The sequence below is a fragment of the Orcinus orca genome, chromosome X, assembly GCF_937001465.1.
Source record: "Orcinus orca chromosome X, mOrcOrc1.1, whole genome shotgun sequence".
NCBI lineage: Eukaryota > Metazoa > Chordata > Mammalia > Artiodactyla > Delphinidae > Orcinus > Orcinus orca.
In genome coordinates this window covers 32,364,409-32,385,118 of record NC_064580.1, presented here as the reverse complement: position 1 = coordinate 32,385,118, position 20,710 = coordinate 32,364,409, and the positions used below count along the sequence as shown (strand labels likewise).

The 20,710-nt window shown below is 41.3% G+C and overlaps 1 protein-coding gene across 1 annotated transcript; it reads right to left on the bottom strand.

Moving 5' to 3' along the window:
- Nucleotides 1-18,828: 18,828 nt before the first annotated feature.
- LOC101285062 (small integral membrane protein 12-like) lies at nucleotides 18,829-19,200 on the bottom strand. Its single transcript, XM_004285508.3, has one exon. It carries the CDS (start codon nucleotides 19,181-19,183, stop codon nucleotides 18,905-18,907), a length of 279 nt encoding a protein of 92 aa, XP_004285556.1. The 5' UTR covers nucleotides 19,184-19,200; the 3' UTR covers nucleotides 18,829-18,904.
- Nucleotides 19,201-20,710: the final 1,510 nt, after the last annotated feature.

Sequence of the window (20,710 nt, the reverse complement as noted above, 5' to 3'; positions counted from 1 at the left end):
AATGAAGTTGTTGGCTGGGAATTTTAGCTAATATATAAAAGCAGCTCTAACACTCCCCATTCATTTTGAATGGGCTATTTTTTGTTTTTTTTCCTTTCTGTACGCGGGCCTCTCACTGTTGTGGCCTCTCCCGTTGCGGAGCACAGGCTCTGGACGCGCAGGCTCAGCGGCCATGGCTCACGAGCCTAGCCGCTCCGTGGCATGTGGGATCCTCCCGGACCGGGGCACGAACCCATGTCCCATGCATCAGCAGGCAGACTCTCAACCATTGCGCCACCAGAGAAGCCCTGAATGGGCTATTTTGAGGGTAAAAAAGAACATAAAATCAAGGAGTATTTAGGAGATATAGACATATTTCCTTTTGGTATAAAGCAGAATTACTTAGAGTCCCATAGGTATTTTTCACAAAATAAAACCAGGACCATAAAAGATTATAGGTCAGTGAGGAACTTATTCAATCTTATTGGAAATTAAAGTAGACTGCATGTGTCAGGGTTCTCCAGAGGAACAGTACCTATAGAATGTGTGTGGGTGTATAATTTTTTTTTTTTAAAGCAATTGGCTAACTTGATTATGGAAGCAGAGAAGTCCAGACCCAGGAGAGCTGATAGTGCAAATTCCAAGCTGAGTTCAAGACTGAGTCCCAAGGCAAGAGAAGACTGATATTACAGCTCAGAAACAGTCAGGCAGAGGGAGAGAATTCTTCCTTACTTAGCCTTGTATTCTATTCAGGCCTTAAACTGATTGGATGGGTCCCACCCACATTGGGGAGGGCAATCTGCTTTGCTTAGCCTACTGATTTAAATGTTAATCCCATCCAGAAACCCCCTCACAGACACACACAGAAATAATGTTTAATCTACTATCTGGGCACCTTGTGGCTCAGTTAAGTTGACAGCTAAAATTAACCACCACATAGATTTTTAAAATATTCTGAAGATTGTAGAAAATTTAGTTGGTTGCATTTAAAATTAATTGATACTGCTTTCTAATAGTTCACAGTCTAATATGGATCGAGGTTGGGAAAGAAAAAGTAGAAATTCAAATATCTTTCTACAGTAGAATATGATAAATATCATGAAAACAGAGGAAAGCTAGGTAAATACATAATGCCAAATCCCAGTTTTAATAATGGTGGCCAGGGCAAGGCAGATGCTAGCAGACGTGGACTTGTTAAATTTGGTGTCCTGCATGTTAGGGTGGAAGAATCTGTCTTGAGAAGTTAGAGGAATTAAAGGATCATAGAACTGATGAGAGAAGCCTGGCCTTGCTCTGAAGAATAGAGTGGGTAAGCACTTTGTTGCAATAGAACCCAGCAAACAAAAAGGCACTGATGGACCAGAGTGACTTATTACCCCCTATGCCATACCTCAAATTTAATTCTACTCACAAGGGCATAGTAATACACACTGTGGCAGATACTGTTACTGTCTGGACCACATCTCCTCCGCTCACCTCTCACCTCATCTAAAGCTATAGTGGACTACACTTTACAAACTCCCAGGATGCCAATTTAAGGGCACCATTGTCTCTCTGCTTTTCTGCCTCAAGGTTTCCTCCTGACTGATGATAAGTCCAATCAGGGTTTTAGTGCTCTCAAGGAAACACATCAACCAGCGTAGGATGGGAGTCTGTAGTGAAATGCTCCAGCCTCCACTCCTATGCAGGAAGCCAATTCCATAGGGAATTCTATATAATTCCTCATAAGGTACACAGGGAGACAGCATATTTGTTCATGGGGAAAACCGGCTCCTTATTGGTCTTCCAGTCTGACATTACATTCCCTGCTCTCTCCTTTATCCTTCCATGGATAACCTGCCAAATAAATATCCTATTCCCTCAAATTGCTGCATGCTCTGCTGTTAGGAAGATCCAAACTAAGATACACACTCAATTTAATGCATATAGTTCTACTGTTTTATGCTCCTAATTGCCCTCTGAGAGATGTAGGGTGTGGTGGGGATTGAGGGACAAGCTCTGGAGTTGTTGTCAACTCCATTTTACTGATGAAGAAAAGACTTTAGATAATCTGAGTAATTCTCCCAAAGTCTAATAATTGGCAAAGTCTTCTTTGATGTGCTAAATAGAACCTTGGCAACACACAAAAAAGAATGAATCATTTCCCAAAGGAGTTCTGTGTGCTTTAATTTTATGTATAATTTCAATTTAATGTGTCAGATCTTGCTAGCTTAAAATATTTCAGCTAAACCTCATTAATTTGGATTCCATTAATTTATGCTTTGTGATAACTTGTAAATGTAGGAGTGAAATTTATGTTCTCTGTAAAAATATTATCTAATCTAAGGTATAAATTTTTAATAAGACCAAATCATTTCCTCAATCCCCACCTTGCCATCATCATTTAATGTTCTATGATATCCAATAAAAAAACAACGGACATTAGGCACACTGAATTTTAGGATGCTTTATTGCTCTCAATGCTCTCCAGGACCATGAAATCAAGCTCTGCCCCATTTCAAGTTACATTCAGAGAAGGAATATAACTTTGTATATTTTTTCCAATTTTTAGTTTGGTATATTTTTTCCAATTTATTTTGTATATTTGTATGTTTTTTCCAATTTTTAGTTTTTATCAATATTTAATATGTATTTATACAGCACTAACTATATGCCAAACACTATTCTAAATGTTTTACAAATAGTAACTCATTTAATTCTTACAATAACCCTTTGAGGTAATACCGTTATCCTCATTTTACAGATGAGAAAACTGGGGCACAGGGAAATTAAGTGATTTGATCAGTGTCACACAACTAGTAAATGGCTAAGCCTGGATTCAAACTCAGGGAACTTGGCTCTGAAGTCAGAAGTCAGTGCTCTTAGCTACTAACAATGCCTTGAAAATCTTTAAATCCTACCTCATTCAGTCACCATGACAACCCACATTCCACAATAAGCAGTCCTTTGTAAGGAAAAGCTGAAGAGGAGGGTTTTAAAGTACACTTTTCAGGGATGCTCGTGAGTCCTAATTCCACAGAAGTGATTAAGTTATTTAGGTACCAGTTGCTTCTAGATGCCTTCATGTGCCTTTTAAGACTTTTTAAGTCCATGTCACAGCCCTTTGATGAGGAAACACTGTGACCAAGAAAGGCTTTTGTAACAACAAAGAGAATGGATAAGAACTACTACGAGGTTTTGGAGTGTATCATCTGAAAAATGAATGACAAAGAGGGGAAAGCCAGCAGATTCAATAGTCATTTGCCCATTCAAATCATGTGTGAATATTAGGCCTTCATAGGTTAGTCAAAATTTCCACCAGTATAAGGATTTGGTAGAGCCAGTCAGAGAGAGAAGAATTTTGCAGTTGTTTCTAGAGCTGAGCTAGGAGAACTGTCAAACTGAAAGGAGTTATTTTCCAGACTAACTCCCCTTGCCCCAAAATGCTTTTGTGGATTTTATAACATGTGTTGGGGAGGAAATATTTTCCCTTCCTCCCTTCTAGGTTCATTGGCTGGTCTAATAATGAAATTGACATAAGAAAGGTTAACAGGAGAAAAATAAATTTAACTATGTACCTATGGGAGCCCACAAAGATATAAGACCCCCAGGAAGTCTGGTAATTGAAGCCTACATACCATCCTGAGCTATGGAGAAGGGGGGTAGGGTTTTAGAACTTCAAAGGAGAGGAAGACAATTCACAAGAAGATGAGAGGAGTAAATGTTTGGTATACAAATGTTTGCCATGCCATGCAGGTAAGTATTTCTAAAAAAAAAAAAAATCTCTGGTAATAGTTCTCTTTCTGGTACAGGCCACCTATTTAAATACTTTTAGGATGTTAAAGGAGAGCTAAAAACCTCTTCCTGAACCTGCAGTGTCTTGATTGCTTTCAGCTCAAAATAATCCCCATGCCAAAGTGGCATATTTTGGGGGTGGTGTATTCTGTTTCCCTTCATATGTCAGTGTTCTTATTTGCAAAAGTTCTTATTAAAAGGCTTAGATTTTCTAAAATAAATTATCCAGCTTTATTCTTTTATCAACAGTTTTTCTATACATTATTTTAAGAAAAAAAAATTGCTTTCCTCCTTAAATGTTCTTGCTGACTGTTTTCATAAGCCTCAATGACATTTCTCCACACTTAAATTTGATTGTACAGATTAAGGCCACTAGAATATCATTTACCCTCCTAGAACATTATTTTCCTGAATAAATGATTCCCTAGAGTTCTGAAAGAAGATTAACACACTGAGCAGAACACCTTAGCTCACAAGGGAGTCTGATTTATTTACTCATTAGGATTTACTTAGAAGATACTACAAAGACTAAAATCCTCAAGATGGAACAGAATTATGTGATGGTACAATAACACTCATTTTATTGATTTGACTTTGATTTTCTAACCCTGTGTCTTGTGATTGTCTCTTTTTCTTATTAAGGTTATAACATCATAATGTTAGAAGCTGTGACAAGAATAATGAAGCCCAGCTTCCTCATTTTACATCTAATGAAACAAAAGCCCTTGCTTCCAATCCAGTGCTCTGTCCAGTAAACATCTCCCATTAATCATGACATGTTTATCTTCAAACATAAACTCCTTGGTGAGAGAAGGGTGTGTTTCAAAAATATATGCACATATAAAATATTCACAAATGTTAATTAATTATGGTGTTGATGGAATAAACATCAGTAGTTTTATATTTGACTTATTAACGTAAGGCCAACTGGCCCGAGGCAGGGGAACGCAATCAGACTCACAGGTTGCATCAGACCGAAACTTTCCGGACCACCCAGTTCCAGAAACTGACCTGGTGACTTTCCGGACCACCCAGTTCCAGAAACTGACCTGGGGACTTTCCACCCGGCCCAGCCTTCCCGCCTTTCGAGGGGCGGGACTAACGGTCCCAAGACTGATGCAAGCGGCACCGGATATTGCCAGGATACCCGAAGAGACCACCAAATAAGGAATAACCTGAGCCCTCCCGGATTCACCACACCCCTTTCCCTTCTTCCCCTATAAATTCTGCCCAAACCCTCGCCCGGGCGTGACTTCTCTGGCCCCTTTCTCTTGGACCACTGAACCTCGCCCGGGAGCGCTCCCTAATAAAGCTCACTTGAAGCTTTCCTCTGTTTCGCGGTGCCGTTTGTTAAGATCCGATCTTACAATTAAGAAACACAGACTGTTGATCCTAGTTGAAATACCAGATCTCAAGGAAATTTTTCAGAAGTGTCTATTTTATAGTTTGATACTGATTTTATAAATACATCCCTCTTTTGGGCAGCATTGACACTTTTATTATACTTTCCACTGGAGAAGTTATTTGGATATATGTGTATGCAGAGCAGAAGTGGAGGAGTTTTATAAGCAACCACGCATTTGTTCTGAGAGGTAGCATAAAGGCAACATAAAACAAATTAGAGATAGAAAAAGTTCTACAAAAGAAAGAAAATGTGTTTGTGGTGAAAACCAAAATAACAAAGTTGCTTGCACAGAGAAAGACTATTCCATTCAAAAGGCAGAGAATTCTGACAAGAATTCTGACAAGAATCAGATGATCACAGTGTCTATCAAAGCACAAGGTGATGCCCCTCTCCCCCCGCCCCCTCCAGCAAGTGGATACAGAATCCCAACTGGCCTGACTAAAGATGTGCATATTAATCTATCAGAGACTGATGCCATCAAATGCCTGTATCAAGCCACTATTTCCTCTTGAACTTGATCTTGTATCAATCAAGCAACCTTCAGACAATTTGCCTTCCATCTAAAGAAAGGGGATGTGCTAATCTTATCATTCAGTGCAAATCTCTGTTTCACTGGACAGTTTCTTTTTCCTCATAATATGTTGCTGGGGAGGAAAATTTTTCATTTTACCTTTCCAGGTTCTGTGGAAGGTCAAACAATTAAAATGTTATTAACAGGAAAAAAACAAATGTAATTTCATACACATGGGATTCCCATAAAAATAAGAGACCCAAAAGGCAGCCAGGTGATTGAAGCTTATATAACATCCTTAGCTAATAAGAAAAGGAGTGGGGTCTGGGGATACAAAGAAAAGAAGGCCATTCACAGGAAGGCAGAGGAGGTGTCTGGAAAACAAAGGTTGCCCTGTTATGCAGATAAGTTTCTTAAGTAAAAAGGTATTTCTAATAATTCTCTCCCTGGTATAGGCCCCCTTTCCAATGCAAATTTTGGCAGTTGAGGATGGGGAGGTAAAGGATTTTTCCTGAATGTGCTGGGTTTTCATTGTCTTTAGCTCAAAATAATCTGTAACTGAGCAGGACCCTATGGGGCCTTCCTGGGACAGGCCTTCCACCATATCCTCTGCTTTAGCTCCTCTCTGAAGTACCTAGATAATAGTATTTGATGCACATTTCCTGAGTTGTTTTGCAGATGTGAAAACCCCACCACCAAATGGAAGATGTTAACTACTTGATGACCATGAGTACATAGTCCCAGGCCTCCTGGAGCCTAAGGACTGGTAATGTTAACCCCTGTGATGCCACCCTGCTGCCTCACCATCAACCAATCAGAGAACTGTGCACAAGCTGATCATATACCCTGCGACCCTCCTTCTCCTGGCCTTTAAAAATGTTTTGCTGAAACGTTTAGGGGAGCCTGAGGCTTTTCAGGGCATGAGCCATCCATCTCCTTGCATGGCCCTGAAATAAACCTTTCCTTGCTCCAAACTCCGACGTTTCAGTTTGTTTGGCCTCACTGTGCATCCGGTACACGAACTTGCATTAACAAATCTCATGCCGATGTGGGATGTGGCATATTTTGGAGTGGAAAAATTCTGTTCCCCTTCATTGCCATCAGAGTCTTGTGAGTTGACCTAGCAAATTTAGTCTCTGTGATTTTAAATATTTCTATAGTGAGTCTAAATATTTATATGTTGTAAAACCAAGGGGCATAGGTAATACTGTAGTTAATTCACCAAGATAAAGATGTATCATGAGGCATTTTGGAAACTGGACATCTACCTTTCTTCATGGGCAAAGAAAGTTTTTCAACTGTTTTACTTTCAGGTTTCCAGAATAGATACTTATTCTACTTTTAAGTATGCTTTTGTTTTTCAGATCCATATTATTAATTCATAAGTACACCACCACTATATTTATCACTATGGTTTTATGCCTACAATTGTATAAAATCATCCAAATTAATGTTTGACACTATGTTACTTATAGCTGAAAGCTGTGGACTGTTGGCAAACTTCCAAGTTTGAGATTTACTAGTATCTTGAAGGTTCTGGTTACCTGAGATGTTGTCCTTGGTAGGTAGACACAGGACCTAAAAATGGATATAATACCTTTTTTCTTTTTTCTTGATGGATCACAACTAGTTTCTTAAACTTCCTTTGGAGGAAAGAATCAATGTATTTATAAGAGTGAATATATTTTGTCAAGACTCTCGTATTATTTATAATAAAATCCGATGTCCAATTAAGAGCTTGTATAAAACTTTACCTGTAAAATTAAATTATGTTCCCAAGTAATGGAAATTTGTGAATTCTATACTCTGCAACTGTAATATTGTGACTTATAAGAAATATATATTTGGTCATTCAGATGACCAAATTCTATTTCTCATATATATTTGGTCTTCATCCACAGTTCATGCCTCACAGCTCTCAAAATCCTTGGAATTTCCTGAGAAAATAGCAATGGAATATCTTTTGTTATAATATTTGGTCTCTTGCCCTCAGTTCCTAAAATCCCTTCAGAGCCATAAAAGTGAAATAGGTGTGTTATCATTCATAACAAGTCCCTTGCTACCACAACTGGGTTTATGTTAGCGAAATGACTTTTGGAAAGCACCTAAGGATGGATGGAGGCTGGCTGCCAGGGGAACCAACCACAAATAGAGGGGTGGAACTTTCAGTCCCACCCCCTGATTTTTGGGGAGGGGAGCGGGGCAGGAGGTTGAATCAATTACCAATAGCCAATGATTTAATCATTCATGCCTATATAATGAAGCCTCCACAAAAACCCAAAAGGACTGAGCCCAGAGCTTCCAGTTAGTGAACACGTGGAGATTTGAGGAGAGTGGCACTCAAAGAGAGCATGGAAGCTTCGTGCTCTTTACCTTACCTTGCTATACTCCTCTCTTCACCCTGGCTGTTTCTGAGTTATATCTTTTTATAATAAACCATAATAAATCAGTGATTTAGTGAGTACAAGGTTTCTCTGAGTTCTGTGAGCCACTCTAGCAAATTAATCAAACCCAAGGAGGGGGCTGTGGGAACCTCAGCTTTATAGCCAGTCAGAAGTACAGATAACAACCTGGATTTGCAAGTGGTGTCAGAAGTGTGTGTGTGTGTGTGTGTGTGTGTGTGTGCGCGCGCGCGCGCGCGCACACACAAATGCGCGGGGGGGTGGGCAGTCTGCTGGGACTGAGCACTTAACCTGTGGAATCTGATGCTATCTCTGGGTAAATAGTGTCAGAATTGAGTTGTTTGGTGGTGTGAAGGCACCCCACACACACATCAGAATTGAGTACTGATCCAAACAGCAATACATCAGAAAAATCTTACATTGTTATTAATAGCTATAAACATGCATTAAAACGTATTGTTCATATGCCTAGATTATCACTAAATCAACTCTATAGCATCACTTTCTAACAGAAGTTTCTGTGATGATGAAAATGTTCACATAAAACATTGTATCACCTAAGGATGCTACCAGCGAACTACTAGGGCTCTTTAATGAATTCGGTACAGTCGCAGGATACAAAATTAATATACAGAAATCTGTTGCATTTCTATCACCAACAACAAAGTATTGTAAGGAGAAATTAAGGAAACAATCCCATTTACCTTCACATCAAAAAGAATAAAATACCTAGGAATAAACCCACCTACAGAGGCAAAAGACCTGTACTCCAAAAAGTATAAGATGCTAATGAAAGAAACCAAAGATGACACAAACAGATGGAAAGATATATGGTGTTCTTGGATTGGAGGAATCAATACTGTTAAAATCACCATACTATCTAAGGCAATCAACAGATTCAATGCAATTCCTATCAAAATACCAATGGCATTTTTCAAAGAACTGGAAGAAATAATTTTAAAATTTATATGGAAACACAAAAGACCCTGAATAACCAAAACAATCTTGAGAAAGAAGAACGCAGCTTGAGGAATCAGGCTCCCTGATGTCAGACTATACTATAAAACTACAGTCATCAAAACAGTATGGTACTGGCACAAAAACAGACACACAGATCAATGGAACAGGACAGAGAGCCCAGATATAAGCCCACACACATATGGTCACCTTATCTTTGACAAAGGAGGCAAAAATATACAATGGAGAAAAGACAGTCTCTTTGTTAAGTGGTGCTGGGAAAACTGGACAGCTACATGTAAAAGAATGAAATTACAACATTCTTTAACACCATATACAAAACTAAACTCAAAATGGATTAAAGACCTAAATGTAAGACCAAATACTATAAAACTGCTAGAGGAAAACATACGCAGAATTCTCTCTGACATAAATCGCAGCAATAACTTTTTGGATCCATCTCCTAAAGTAAAGGAAATGAAAACAAAAATAAACAAATGGGACTTAAAAGCTTCTGCACAGGAAAGAAACCATTGTCAAAACGAAAAGACAACCCACAGAATGGGAGGAAATATTTGAAAATAATATGACAGATAAGGGATTAATATCCAAAATATATAAACAGCTCATACAACTCAACATCAAAAAACCAAACAACCTGATTAAAAAATGGGTAGAAAAACTGAATAGACATTTTTCCAAAGAGGAAATGCAGATGGCCAACAGGCACATGAAAAGATACTCAACATCACTAATCATCAGGGAAATGCAAATCAAAACCACAATGAGATATCACCTCACACCTGTCAGAATGGCTATCATCAAAAAGAACACAAATAGCAAATGCTGGTGAGGATGTGGAGAAAAGGGAACCCCTTGTATACTGTTGGTGGGAATATAAACTGGTACAGCCACTGTGGAAAACAGTATGGAGGTTTCTCAAAAAACTAAAAATAGAACCATTATATGACCCAGCAATTCCACTCCTGGGCATATATCCGAAAAAAACCAAAAACACTGATTTGAAAAGATACATGCACCACGATGTTCATAGCAGCATTATTTACAATTGCCAAGATATGGAAGCAACCTAAGTGTACATTGACAGATGAATGGATAAAGAAGTGGTATATATACACAATGGAAGATTACTCAGTCATAAAAAAGAACAAAATTTGGGCTTCTCTGGTGGTGCAGTGGTTGAGAGTCCGCCTGCCGATGCCGGGGACACGGGTTCGTGCCCCGGTCCGGGAAGATCCCACATACCGCGGAGCGGCTAGGCCCGTGAGCCATGGCCACTGAGCCTGCGCGTCTGGAGCCTGTGCTCCGCAACGGGAGAGGCCACAGCAGTGAGAGGCCCGTGTACCGCAAAAAAAAGAACAAAATTTTGCCATCTGCAGCACCATGGATGGACTTGGAGGGCATTATGCTAAGTGAAATAAGTCAGACAGAGAAAGACAAATACTGCGTGATCTCACTTATATGTGGAATCTAAAAAGTACAACAAACTAGTGAATATAACAAAAAACAAGCAGACTCACAGATATAGAGAACAAACTAGTGGTTATCAGTGGGGAGGGGAGGGAGGTGGAAGATAGGGTGGGGGAATGGGAGGCACAAACTCTTGGGTGTAAGATGGGCTACAAGGATGTATTATACAACATGGGGAATATAGCCAATATTTTGTAATAACTGTAAATGGAAAGTAACCTTTAAAATTGTATAAAAAATATAAAACAACAACAAAAATACAGTATCACCAAAATGGTTGCCCTAGCTACTTATCACTATTGAGCACCTGAAATGTGGCTAAGGCAACAGAATAACTGAATTTTAAATTTTACTTATTTTTATTAATTTAAATGTATATTGTTATATGTGGCTAGGGGCTCCAGTATTAGACAGTACAGCTCTATAGTACATATAGGGAGACTAGAATTTTGTCTTATAAATGTACTGATTAATTTTAAGAAAAAAAAGTGAGCAAGTTAGAACATGTGTTTGTAAACAACTGAGTGAAATCCTTACAGATATCAAACTATATGTTTCATTAATTGAAACTGTCTTAAGTACTATAAATGTCTAGTTTTGGTACTCCTTTATTTTGAAAAGATAGCATTCATTACTTCTTATATTATTTTCCAATCATTTGTTATATTAATCATGGGGATCTCTGTCAACTAAAATTATGTTTTAAAACTTAAATTATATTTCCTAATCTTCATGGTGTATAGAATTTTTGTTAGCAATCTAGAAAACGTTGTTGATGATTACCAACTGTATTAAGTGAAAGGGCTTCCCATTACCCAACGTAACATAATATCGAATAATATCTCCTTCTTCTCTCTCTCTCTCTCTCTCTATATATATATATGTTATAATCCTGATGATTTTTTAAAAAAACTATCTTCTACATGCTAAATGTCAATGTGTGTATTTATATATGGTAAATCCTAGCCATTTTTGCAAATGTTTTGATCCCACAGGCTTCTAAATAAAAATGTTATCAAAATAAACAGCAAAAGTGAGGAGATGGTAGGAAATTAGAAAATATATGTTTATTTCCCCTGCTTGTTTTTTCTTCCTAGTTAGATGAGCCAGGTATTAGAGGAGAGAAAAAAATAGGCTAAACATGAAAGGTTGGACTGAACTGGTATATACTAGATTGAGAGAACTGAGTTGCATAATATTGAAGCTTCCCAGAATATCACCGATTACTTAACTCTGGAATCTGCATAGCAACTGCTATAGTGCCAATTACAAAAGTGCAAAGCACGAGATGCAATGCCTAGATAGTACTGTAGTGGCTTCACTCAACCTTGAAATCCATTTTTCCTATTTTTGCAGGAGTACCCAGGAGGAGGGTAGGAAATTGTCAGTAAGAATACTGCATTACCTGTTCCCAGAGGAAAATTTCTGTGATAAATAAAATCCAGCTTCTAAAGGTTTATATAAAAAGTGCATAGCTAAAACTGTCACCCTATAAACCAATTTATGAGGCAATTTATGACAGGCTTGAAAAGAATGAGAAGGGAAAGTGGAACAGGTTGCCCATCTAATTGGTACCATTCACTGGAGACTATCTTAGGGCCCGAATAATCCTTCCTAAATCAGAAACAGAGTTCAAATTATACATTTTTTCCCAGTGTTATTGAAAAATAATTGGCACACCTCTCTCTATAAGTTTAAGGAATGATAGTTTGATCTACACATTGTGAAATGATTACCACAATAGGTGCAGCTAACGTTCATTTTCTCACACAGATACAATAAAAAAAAAAAAGAAAAAAGAAGAGAAAAAAGAGAAAATAATTCCCCTTGTGTTGAGAACTCAAGATTTACTCGCAACAACTTTCCTATATATTGTATAGCAGTGGTAGCTATGGTCATCATATTGTACATTGCATCCCAAGTACTTATTTATCTTACAACTGGAAGTTTGTATCATTTGATCATCTTTCTCCAATTCCCCTTCCCCCCACCGTCCACCTCTAGTAACCACAAGTCTGGTCTTTTTTCTATGAGTTTGTTTGGTTTTTTTCAGATTCCACATATTAGTGAGATCATACAATATTTGTCTTTCTCTGTCTGACTTATTTCACTTAGCACAATACCTTAAAGATCCATCCATGTTGTCACAAATGGTACGATTTTCTCAATTTTTTATGGCTGAATTATATATATCGATATCAATTTCTTGAAGGATTTATGCATCTGTAGACACATCTATAGACACAGGTTTTTGCACACCTTGGCTATTTTTTTTCCTCTTAATTCATTTAACATGTATTAGAAATGACTCTGTGCAAGGCTTGGTCCCTGCCCTCAAGGAACTCACAGTCTAGGGAAACAGACACATGACCATCACAGTGCCTTGTGTAAATGCTGCAGTAGGAGAGCAGACACAGGGTTAGAGAGGCAGAGGGAATGGCAGTCTCTGCTTAGCTACCTAGGCTGTCTTGTGGTGTAATGGAGTTCACCAGGCAGCCAAGGAGGCCCGATGCATAGTGCACCCGGAAGCATCAGGATCTGAACGAGCACAACGTGTTCAGGAAATGGTATCAATACAAAGTAGGTTCTGTCCTGGGGATGACGGGAGGGAGGCTAGGGCAAGATGATGAAAGAATCTGCATGGTACACAAGGGGCTTTGGTGAGAGAAGCCATGGAGGTCTTTAAGGAGTGAGCTCATTAAAGATGTGTTTTAGAGAGAAAATGCTGCCAGAAACGGGAAGAATTTTCAGGAAGAGACCAAAAGTTTAGGAAAGAGATTAATAAGAGGGCAGGGAAGTGAGATGGAGAACAGAGGATGAATTCCAGATGAAGAAGAAGTGGGTCACCACAGGTTGGGGGAAGGGGGAGTCAGAACCAAGTTGAGCAACAGGAGAGAGGAGACGGAATCCATGCCAAACACCAGGCCGGGTATTTTACAAACACTCTCCATCTTCACAAGAATCGTCCTCATTGTACAGATGACGCTTAGAGAAGTTAAGTGACTTTTCTGGTCACGCAACTAGATTACAGAGTTAAGCTTCAAACCCAGGTCAACACCTTTAACTGTCATACACATCTAGACAAAGATATATAGGGAGCTGTTTCGGAGCTTGGGGGAAAACTCACGACTACAGATAAGACATCTGGTAGATCAGCAGGTGGTTGAAGCCACAGGTGAGGCTAAAACTGTGCAGCAAGAAAATAGCCAAGGATGAAACTGGAAGAGCACTCACAGTTAGGAGAACAGGAGGAGCCAGTGGCAGAGGAGACAGCTGGAAAAGGAAACAGAGGTGGTGGTGAAGTCAAGACAGAATTCAGTCAAGAGTGCCAGACACTGCAAAGCATTAGTATGACTGGGAATGGATACCACATTTGCAATCACAAAGGCTTTTAGCCAAACTGGCTTCACCACTTTAGTGGTGGAAGTGGAGAGCAAGTAGCAAGGTCTAAGAGGAATGCAGGGATGGGGCTGAGGGCTTGACAACCTTGGTAGAAAAAAGAAATCAGGGACTTCCCTGGTGGTCCAGTGGTTAAGGCTCCACACTCCCAATGCAGGAGGCACGGGTTTGATCCCTGGCCGGGGAACTAAGATCCTGCATGCCATGCGGCATGTCCAAAAAAGACAAATAAATAAGAAATCACCTTGAAGGTTGCATCTGAACCCATATACGGAGAGTGTCAGGCCACACAGTTATGCAAAATTCTCTAGCTGCACTGGGCAGTTCAGGCCCAGAAGCAAACAGAAATGGACAGTGGACCTGGGGTTGGAAGTGAAGGAAAAGGAGCAGTAGAGAGGGGAATAAGGGTACAAGGGACTTTGGACTCTTCTAGAGAGAAGAACTTCCCTTTCTGGGACACCAGTAAAGATGTTTAAAAATCTCAAAAAGATTTGGAGGACCCATATGGAATTTTTAAACAAAAAAAACAAAGCCAAGGTTCATCTCTTCATTGTGTAAAAGGGATTTGATAAACAGATAACTAATGTTAACCAATTTAATTATAAAAGAATAGACTGTTTTTAAGTACATCAAGGTACCACTGGAACAGGATGCAAAATGATACACACTAATTACTCCTCTTTACTCTTAAAGCTGATTCCCCAAAGACTTCTACTTAGCAAATACTTTAAGAGACTGCTCAGAAAAAGAATAAAGGAGCATTTAGGTCTATTCCATTATTCAGACTGGCTGCCATCCTGATTCGATAAAAGGGAGATTTTACTGGGATAGAACAGCACTCGCATGTTTTTGAAGCTCTAAGCTGGCTTCTCACTCTTTTTACACTACAGCAGGAAGGACATCAGTACCCCTAATCTTCCAAGGCCAGAAGAGGTGAAGGGGCATGTCCCAGGCCACTCGTCTCTTGCCTCCAAGTCCAAGGCTCTCACCTCCACCCATCCGGACGCATGCTACTCTCGGGCGTTCCCCCACACCTCACTCCGCCCGTCTTGTCTCTGACCCTGAGATGGCACCGATGCGGCTACTACTTAGCAGCACAGGTTGAAGCCTGCACCCCCATGGCCAGCCTGGTTCTTGGACAAGGCAGCCTTTCCTGTAAAATACTCCTAAGAAGCCCTCAACCACCAGGCCTGAGAGGGTCCTTGTGAGGGTGGGTCCCTGTGATCACCCTCCCAACCATGGCTGCTCTCCCCTCCAGATCCCTAGCTCACTAGGATCACAAGGCTACATGGAACTGTTTTTCCTGCAATAAAACTCCAGCAGCCAACATTTATTGAGCACCTACTTGTTGCCATGGACTCTGCTAAGAACTTTACATATGTTACCTTAACTTTGCAACAACCCAGCAAAAATAGGTACTCTTATCCCTGTTTTACAGATGAGGATAACAGATACCTGAGGCTCAGAAAGGCTATGTGACTTGCCCAAGGTAATTCAGCTAGTGGTTGAGGCAGTACTCATAAGTCTGTCAGGCTCGAGAATCCACTTTATTTTCACTGTACCATACCGCCCTAGCTCACCACTCTACAAGTGCCTAGAGACCCACACCAGAGTGGAAAAGGAAAAGTGAGGCAAGGCACAAGCCTTTTCATTTTCACTGCCTGGCTCCCAAGCGACTTTGGGGACGCTGATCCCATGGTGTTTCACTCGGCCGACGGCCTCACCAGCCTGGGGCCCTGGGAAGCTGACAGGAGTCAAAGGGCCCCCTGGCAGGATTGTCCTGGCAGCTGCCCAGCTGACTTGAGCTAACACAGCAACAGGCACAGGAAAGGCTCGAGAGAGAGAGTGGAAAAGCACCAGACCCTGGGCCACTGAGGGCAGAGAAGTGATCCCGGCCATGCTCAGACGGGATAACGCAGCTCTAAAGCCACTACTATCACCAGGCTGGGAAAAGACCCGGGGCGGGGGCCGGGAGGGGTGAGTAAAAGCCCCAAGCACATCTACTTACTCCTGTGTTTCAGTGAATCGTGACTGCTGGGCCAACCCAAAAGAGGGTCACGTGCCTCCAAGGCGAATCAGCAAGAGTGGAAGAAAACCAGTCCATGCCTTGTTGGTCCCAGCAAGCCTGGCCCACCTTTGCCCCACCCACAGAAACCCTGCTGCCTGATGACACCTGAGCAGAGGCAAGAAAGCACGCTCTATCTCATAGCCCCACAGTAGCAGCAGAGCTCAGCCAGCCCTGGGAAAGAAAGAGCCAGCTGAGAATACTAATAGACTTGCTGGAGGCAAAAATTCAGTGAGGGCAAGCCCGAGGAAATAAAATTATTTAAAAGAGGCACAAAGTGAGACTAGAAAAAGGGAGCAACTTGGACTTCCAAAGATAGTGCTTCTTCCATCAGGCACCGGGAGGACATACATCAGTGGTGGCAGGGTTATTCTAAAATATCTGAAAACCCAAAAATGTCTTAGTCTGTGGGAAAACTTTTTGTGTGTTATTTCTGTAGGTTTTCTGTCCTGTAATGTTTTGATTAGCTTGATATTAAACTACATATGTGCAGGATGCCTGAAAGTGTTTCGAGGGAAACCAATCCTGGGATCTAATGTTTGCCACAGTTGTTAGATTGCTTAAAAACAAAGCATATCTCTCAGATTTCATAAGAAGGCAAGGGGCAGCTTGACAGGTGGCGTATTGGCCGCCACTGGGTCAAATTAACCCTATGGGTATGTTAGCATGCTTAGAATTTTTTTAAAAATAAATTGTCAACATTTAAAAATCAGAAGTTCAATCTGGTATCTCTGGGCAAGCAGCACAAATTGGAAGAAGCTGCACAGCCACTGCCCACTTTAGGCAGGCCTGTGCTTTCTAGTACCTGGCCTGGCCGCTCATTTAAGCCACCTGACTGACCCCTGTAGGCAAGAGAGTTTGCTACTGGTGGTTTCACCTAGTGAAGGGATCCCAGGCTTGGTCGTCCTCAGGACTGCCACAGGGGGGCAGCACTGGTCTGCCCATGAGGCCTGCGTCAGCCTGAGCCTGTGACCAAGCTAAGCTTATTAGCACATCCTTTCAGAACCAGAAACCTCATCCTCACTTCAGCAGCAGACCCTGCTTCCCCACACTCCCCATTGGATATATGCCCTGAGAAGCAACAGCAGCTCATCTCAACATTCCCAGCAGGGCTCGGCGACTGAGGGGAAGCCACCGACTCAACTTGCCCCTCCTTCTCTGGCTACCACTTTCCACGTCCCCCCACTCCTCCCACTCCACAGCCGGCATCTCTACCTGTTCAGTAATTCTACCTTCACCCACCTGTTAACACCACTGGGCCTCAGATCCTGAGGTAAGCGGCAGGGCAAACAGCCTCCCCCTTTTAAGGCAGGTTCATTCTTCATCAAATACTCATTACTTGCCTTTGCTCACTCAGGTTAAAGGTCAGTTGACTTCGTGAGGCAACAGGTCTGCTCTCTGCTCTCACCCCTTCCAACCTCACCGACAACATCCTTAGTGGCAGCATTTAGTATAAGCTCCTACTGCCCTTCAGGAAAGACATTTAGTATTATGCATTGAGGCCCTTAAAACCGTTCGTCCCATTTCATCCAAAATGCCATTTACTGTTCCTACCGTTTAGTCCAAAAATGCAGGAAAATCCTTATATAAGATACTCTGCAATATTTCTCCTAGTGAACAACCAGAAACAACCCAAATGTCCAGCAATAGGGAAACTGTTAAAAACAAACTATGCTATATTCCCACTTGATGGGCAATTATACAGCTAATGAAAACAATTAGGATTATGAAGGCCATGTGATAAGATAGGAAAGTGATTATGATATGAAACACTATGTAAAAAGAAGAATATAAAATTAAATGTACAGTAATAAATATCTAAAAAAACTAATCCAAGAATTACTGAAAGATACCAAAATGTTAACATTTTATCTGTACTAGAGCCCTCAGAGTGTGGGTAACCTTTTTTAAACCCCTACCAAATTTAACGTACATATACTACTTTTATAGGGAAAAGTATGTGTACATGTGTGTATGAAGTTGGAAAATTTGATAGCAATTGTTAAGCTCCCTGGTCTACTCTTAATGTAGACTTCGAAAGTATATAAGCCTCATGTTATCATGATAAAAAGGCCCTTGGGAACCTGCGCCTCCAGGACTCACCGCCTCCAGGATCCAGTGCAGCCACGCTAGTAAAACAAAGCTTCCAGGGCCCCAAAGTCCTTAGTTAAAGGCCAATTTTATCCTACCCGGAGATGACTGCTTTGCATAACTCCTAGGAGACCGCAGCACCACCTGGAAGATAGGATTAGACCAAAATGGTTCTCAGACGCAACTTTAATCAAGTTTTGCACTACACAGTAATGGGGTGGGGGTGAAAGACGGTGATTGTTTTCAAGCAAATTCACCTGCCCCAAGGTGAACAGCCTGGGCTCCCAAGAACAGAAAACTGCTTTCCTTCCCAGGGGAATCCCCTTCCTGAGCTGATAGGATTTCAGGGAGAATGAGCAGGAAGGACAAAGCAAGCTAGTTAAGGGAGCCAGGTAGATTTCTGAACTCCTCCCAGTGCAAACTAGAACCAGGCATGTAGGTACCCCTCCTAAAGGCATCACCCCAATCCCAGCCACTCCCACCTGAGGCCAAACTGCCTCCCCACAGGGACTGACGGCCAATGTTCACTTCATCACTCTCCTCCCAGTGGTGCACCTAGCAGCGCAGAAGCCTGAGCAGCTGTGGCCACCATCCAGCAGAGGCAGCCTTCAGGCCAGAACCCTCACGGGCCTTCCTCTTCACTGGCCCCTCAGCTACTAGTGTGTCTGCCTGGCCATAGCAGAGCAGCCAGTATGTGTGTGGCTGTGTGGGACGGGAGGGGCCAGAAGAAGCAATAAAGCAAATCAGATGTGGGTTCTGGTTGCTGGGTCGACATGGTGGCAGGACCAGTCTTGGCCCCCAGAAGGACCCATAGGGCCCTGTGTCCTCCATTAATTCTTCTCCGGGCGGTTTCTGTTCAGGACAGCTTTAGGGGCAAGTTCCAGCTTGTCCTTAAGGCTCACGACCTGGGTGTGGTCCTTGCCTAGCAGCTCATCCAGCTTGCGGTCCTCCCGGCGCTCCGAGATGCTCTTCTCCTCCTCCACAGGCTGGGGATCCTTCCCCCGGATGAACCATTCCAGGTGGTAGCCCAGAGCCCCAACCACGAAGGCCACGGGAAAGGTGACATAGGGAGCATAGGTACTCACCACAGTCCAAAGCACAGGCCACATGACATCTGCGCCGCAGCTCACACCCCGCTGTCTGGCCCCCACCGTTCGCCTGCGCTCCAACTTCCGGAGCACCGAAGCCGCCAGTCCCAGCGGCCCTCGGGGCCTCGCCCCAGACCCCGCCCACTGGCGTCCGCGATCTTGGATATTGTAAATAATGCTGCTGTGAACATGGAGATACAGATATCTTTTCCAGTTAGTGTTTTTGTTTCTTTTGGATATACTCCCAGAGGTGGAATTGCGGGATCATATGATACTGCTCTTTTTAATTTACATTTTTCTCTCTCAAAATGAATTAGTGTTTTGGAAATATCAGATAACAAGGTGAGGGATTATCACTTTTTTATTCTTCAGTTCATTCAACAAGTATTTCCTGATCACAAACTAAGAGCCGAGCATTGTGCTAGATGGTCTGGAACGTCAAAAAAAAAAAAAAAAAAAGCGAAACAGATACCTTCATGGAAGTTAAGGTTTAGTTGGAGAGAAATTCAATAAGGAAATAAATACAAAATAAATACAGAATCATAAATTGCAATAAGTGTTTTGAAAGAATATACAATGGAAGAGGATATCAGGAAAAAAATGGTTATATTTGGGGGCTAAGAAAAATGCCAATTTGAGAAAGTGACAACAGGTTGAGATCAGAAAGATGAGAAGGAGTTAATCTGGGGAAGAGTGAAACATATGGAACCTTCCAGAAAGAAAAAAAAGCAATTTGATAATAAGAGCAATTCAGAGGTATTATCCAAATATTTTGCATTACAGGGCATTAGAATTGTTTTAAATAATGGAAATCAGTAGTTTTTTCAAGAATCTGTCAACATTTTTTAATTATTAAACCATCATATTAATTATTTAAGTATTCTTTATAAAATCAAGAATGAGGCCTTTTTTATTGTAATGAATTGATTGCATCATTTGCTCAATTTTGAGTTAGCATTTAATATTGAAATCTTTTTTTAATATTTATTTTTATTTATTTATTATTTTAGTCTGTGTTGGGTCTTCGTTGCTGCACGCGGGCTTTCTCTAGTTGCCACGAGCAGGGGCTACTCTTCATTGCAGTGCACGGGCTTCTCTTTGCAGTGGCTTCTCTTGTTGCGGAGCATGGGCTCTAGAGCAGGCGGGCTTCAGTAGATGCAGCACGTGGGCGCAGTAGTTGTGGCTCATGGGCTCTAGAGCGCAGGCTCAGTAGTTGTGGCGCATGGGCTTAGTTGCTCCGCAGCATGTGGGTCTTCCCAGACCAGGCCTCAATCCCATGTCTCCTGCATTGGCAGGTGGATTCTTAACCACTGCGCCACCACGGAAGCCCTTGAAATCTTCTCTTCTAATTATTTCCTTGTCATTAGATTAGTAGAATGTCTTCCTAGCTACTCATTCAAAAAATTTTACAGACTTTTATAGTGTTAAGTGACCACTTATTTAAACTGATTTACAGTAGAGAGTCCATCTGTTAGAAATTTTAAAATTCTATCAGATTATCTAGAAAAAAAGAAAATAGGCATTCCAGGCTGGAACCAAGTTGTTCTT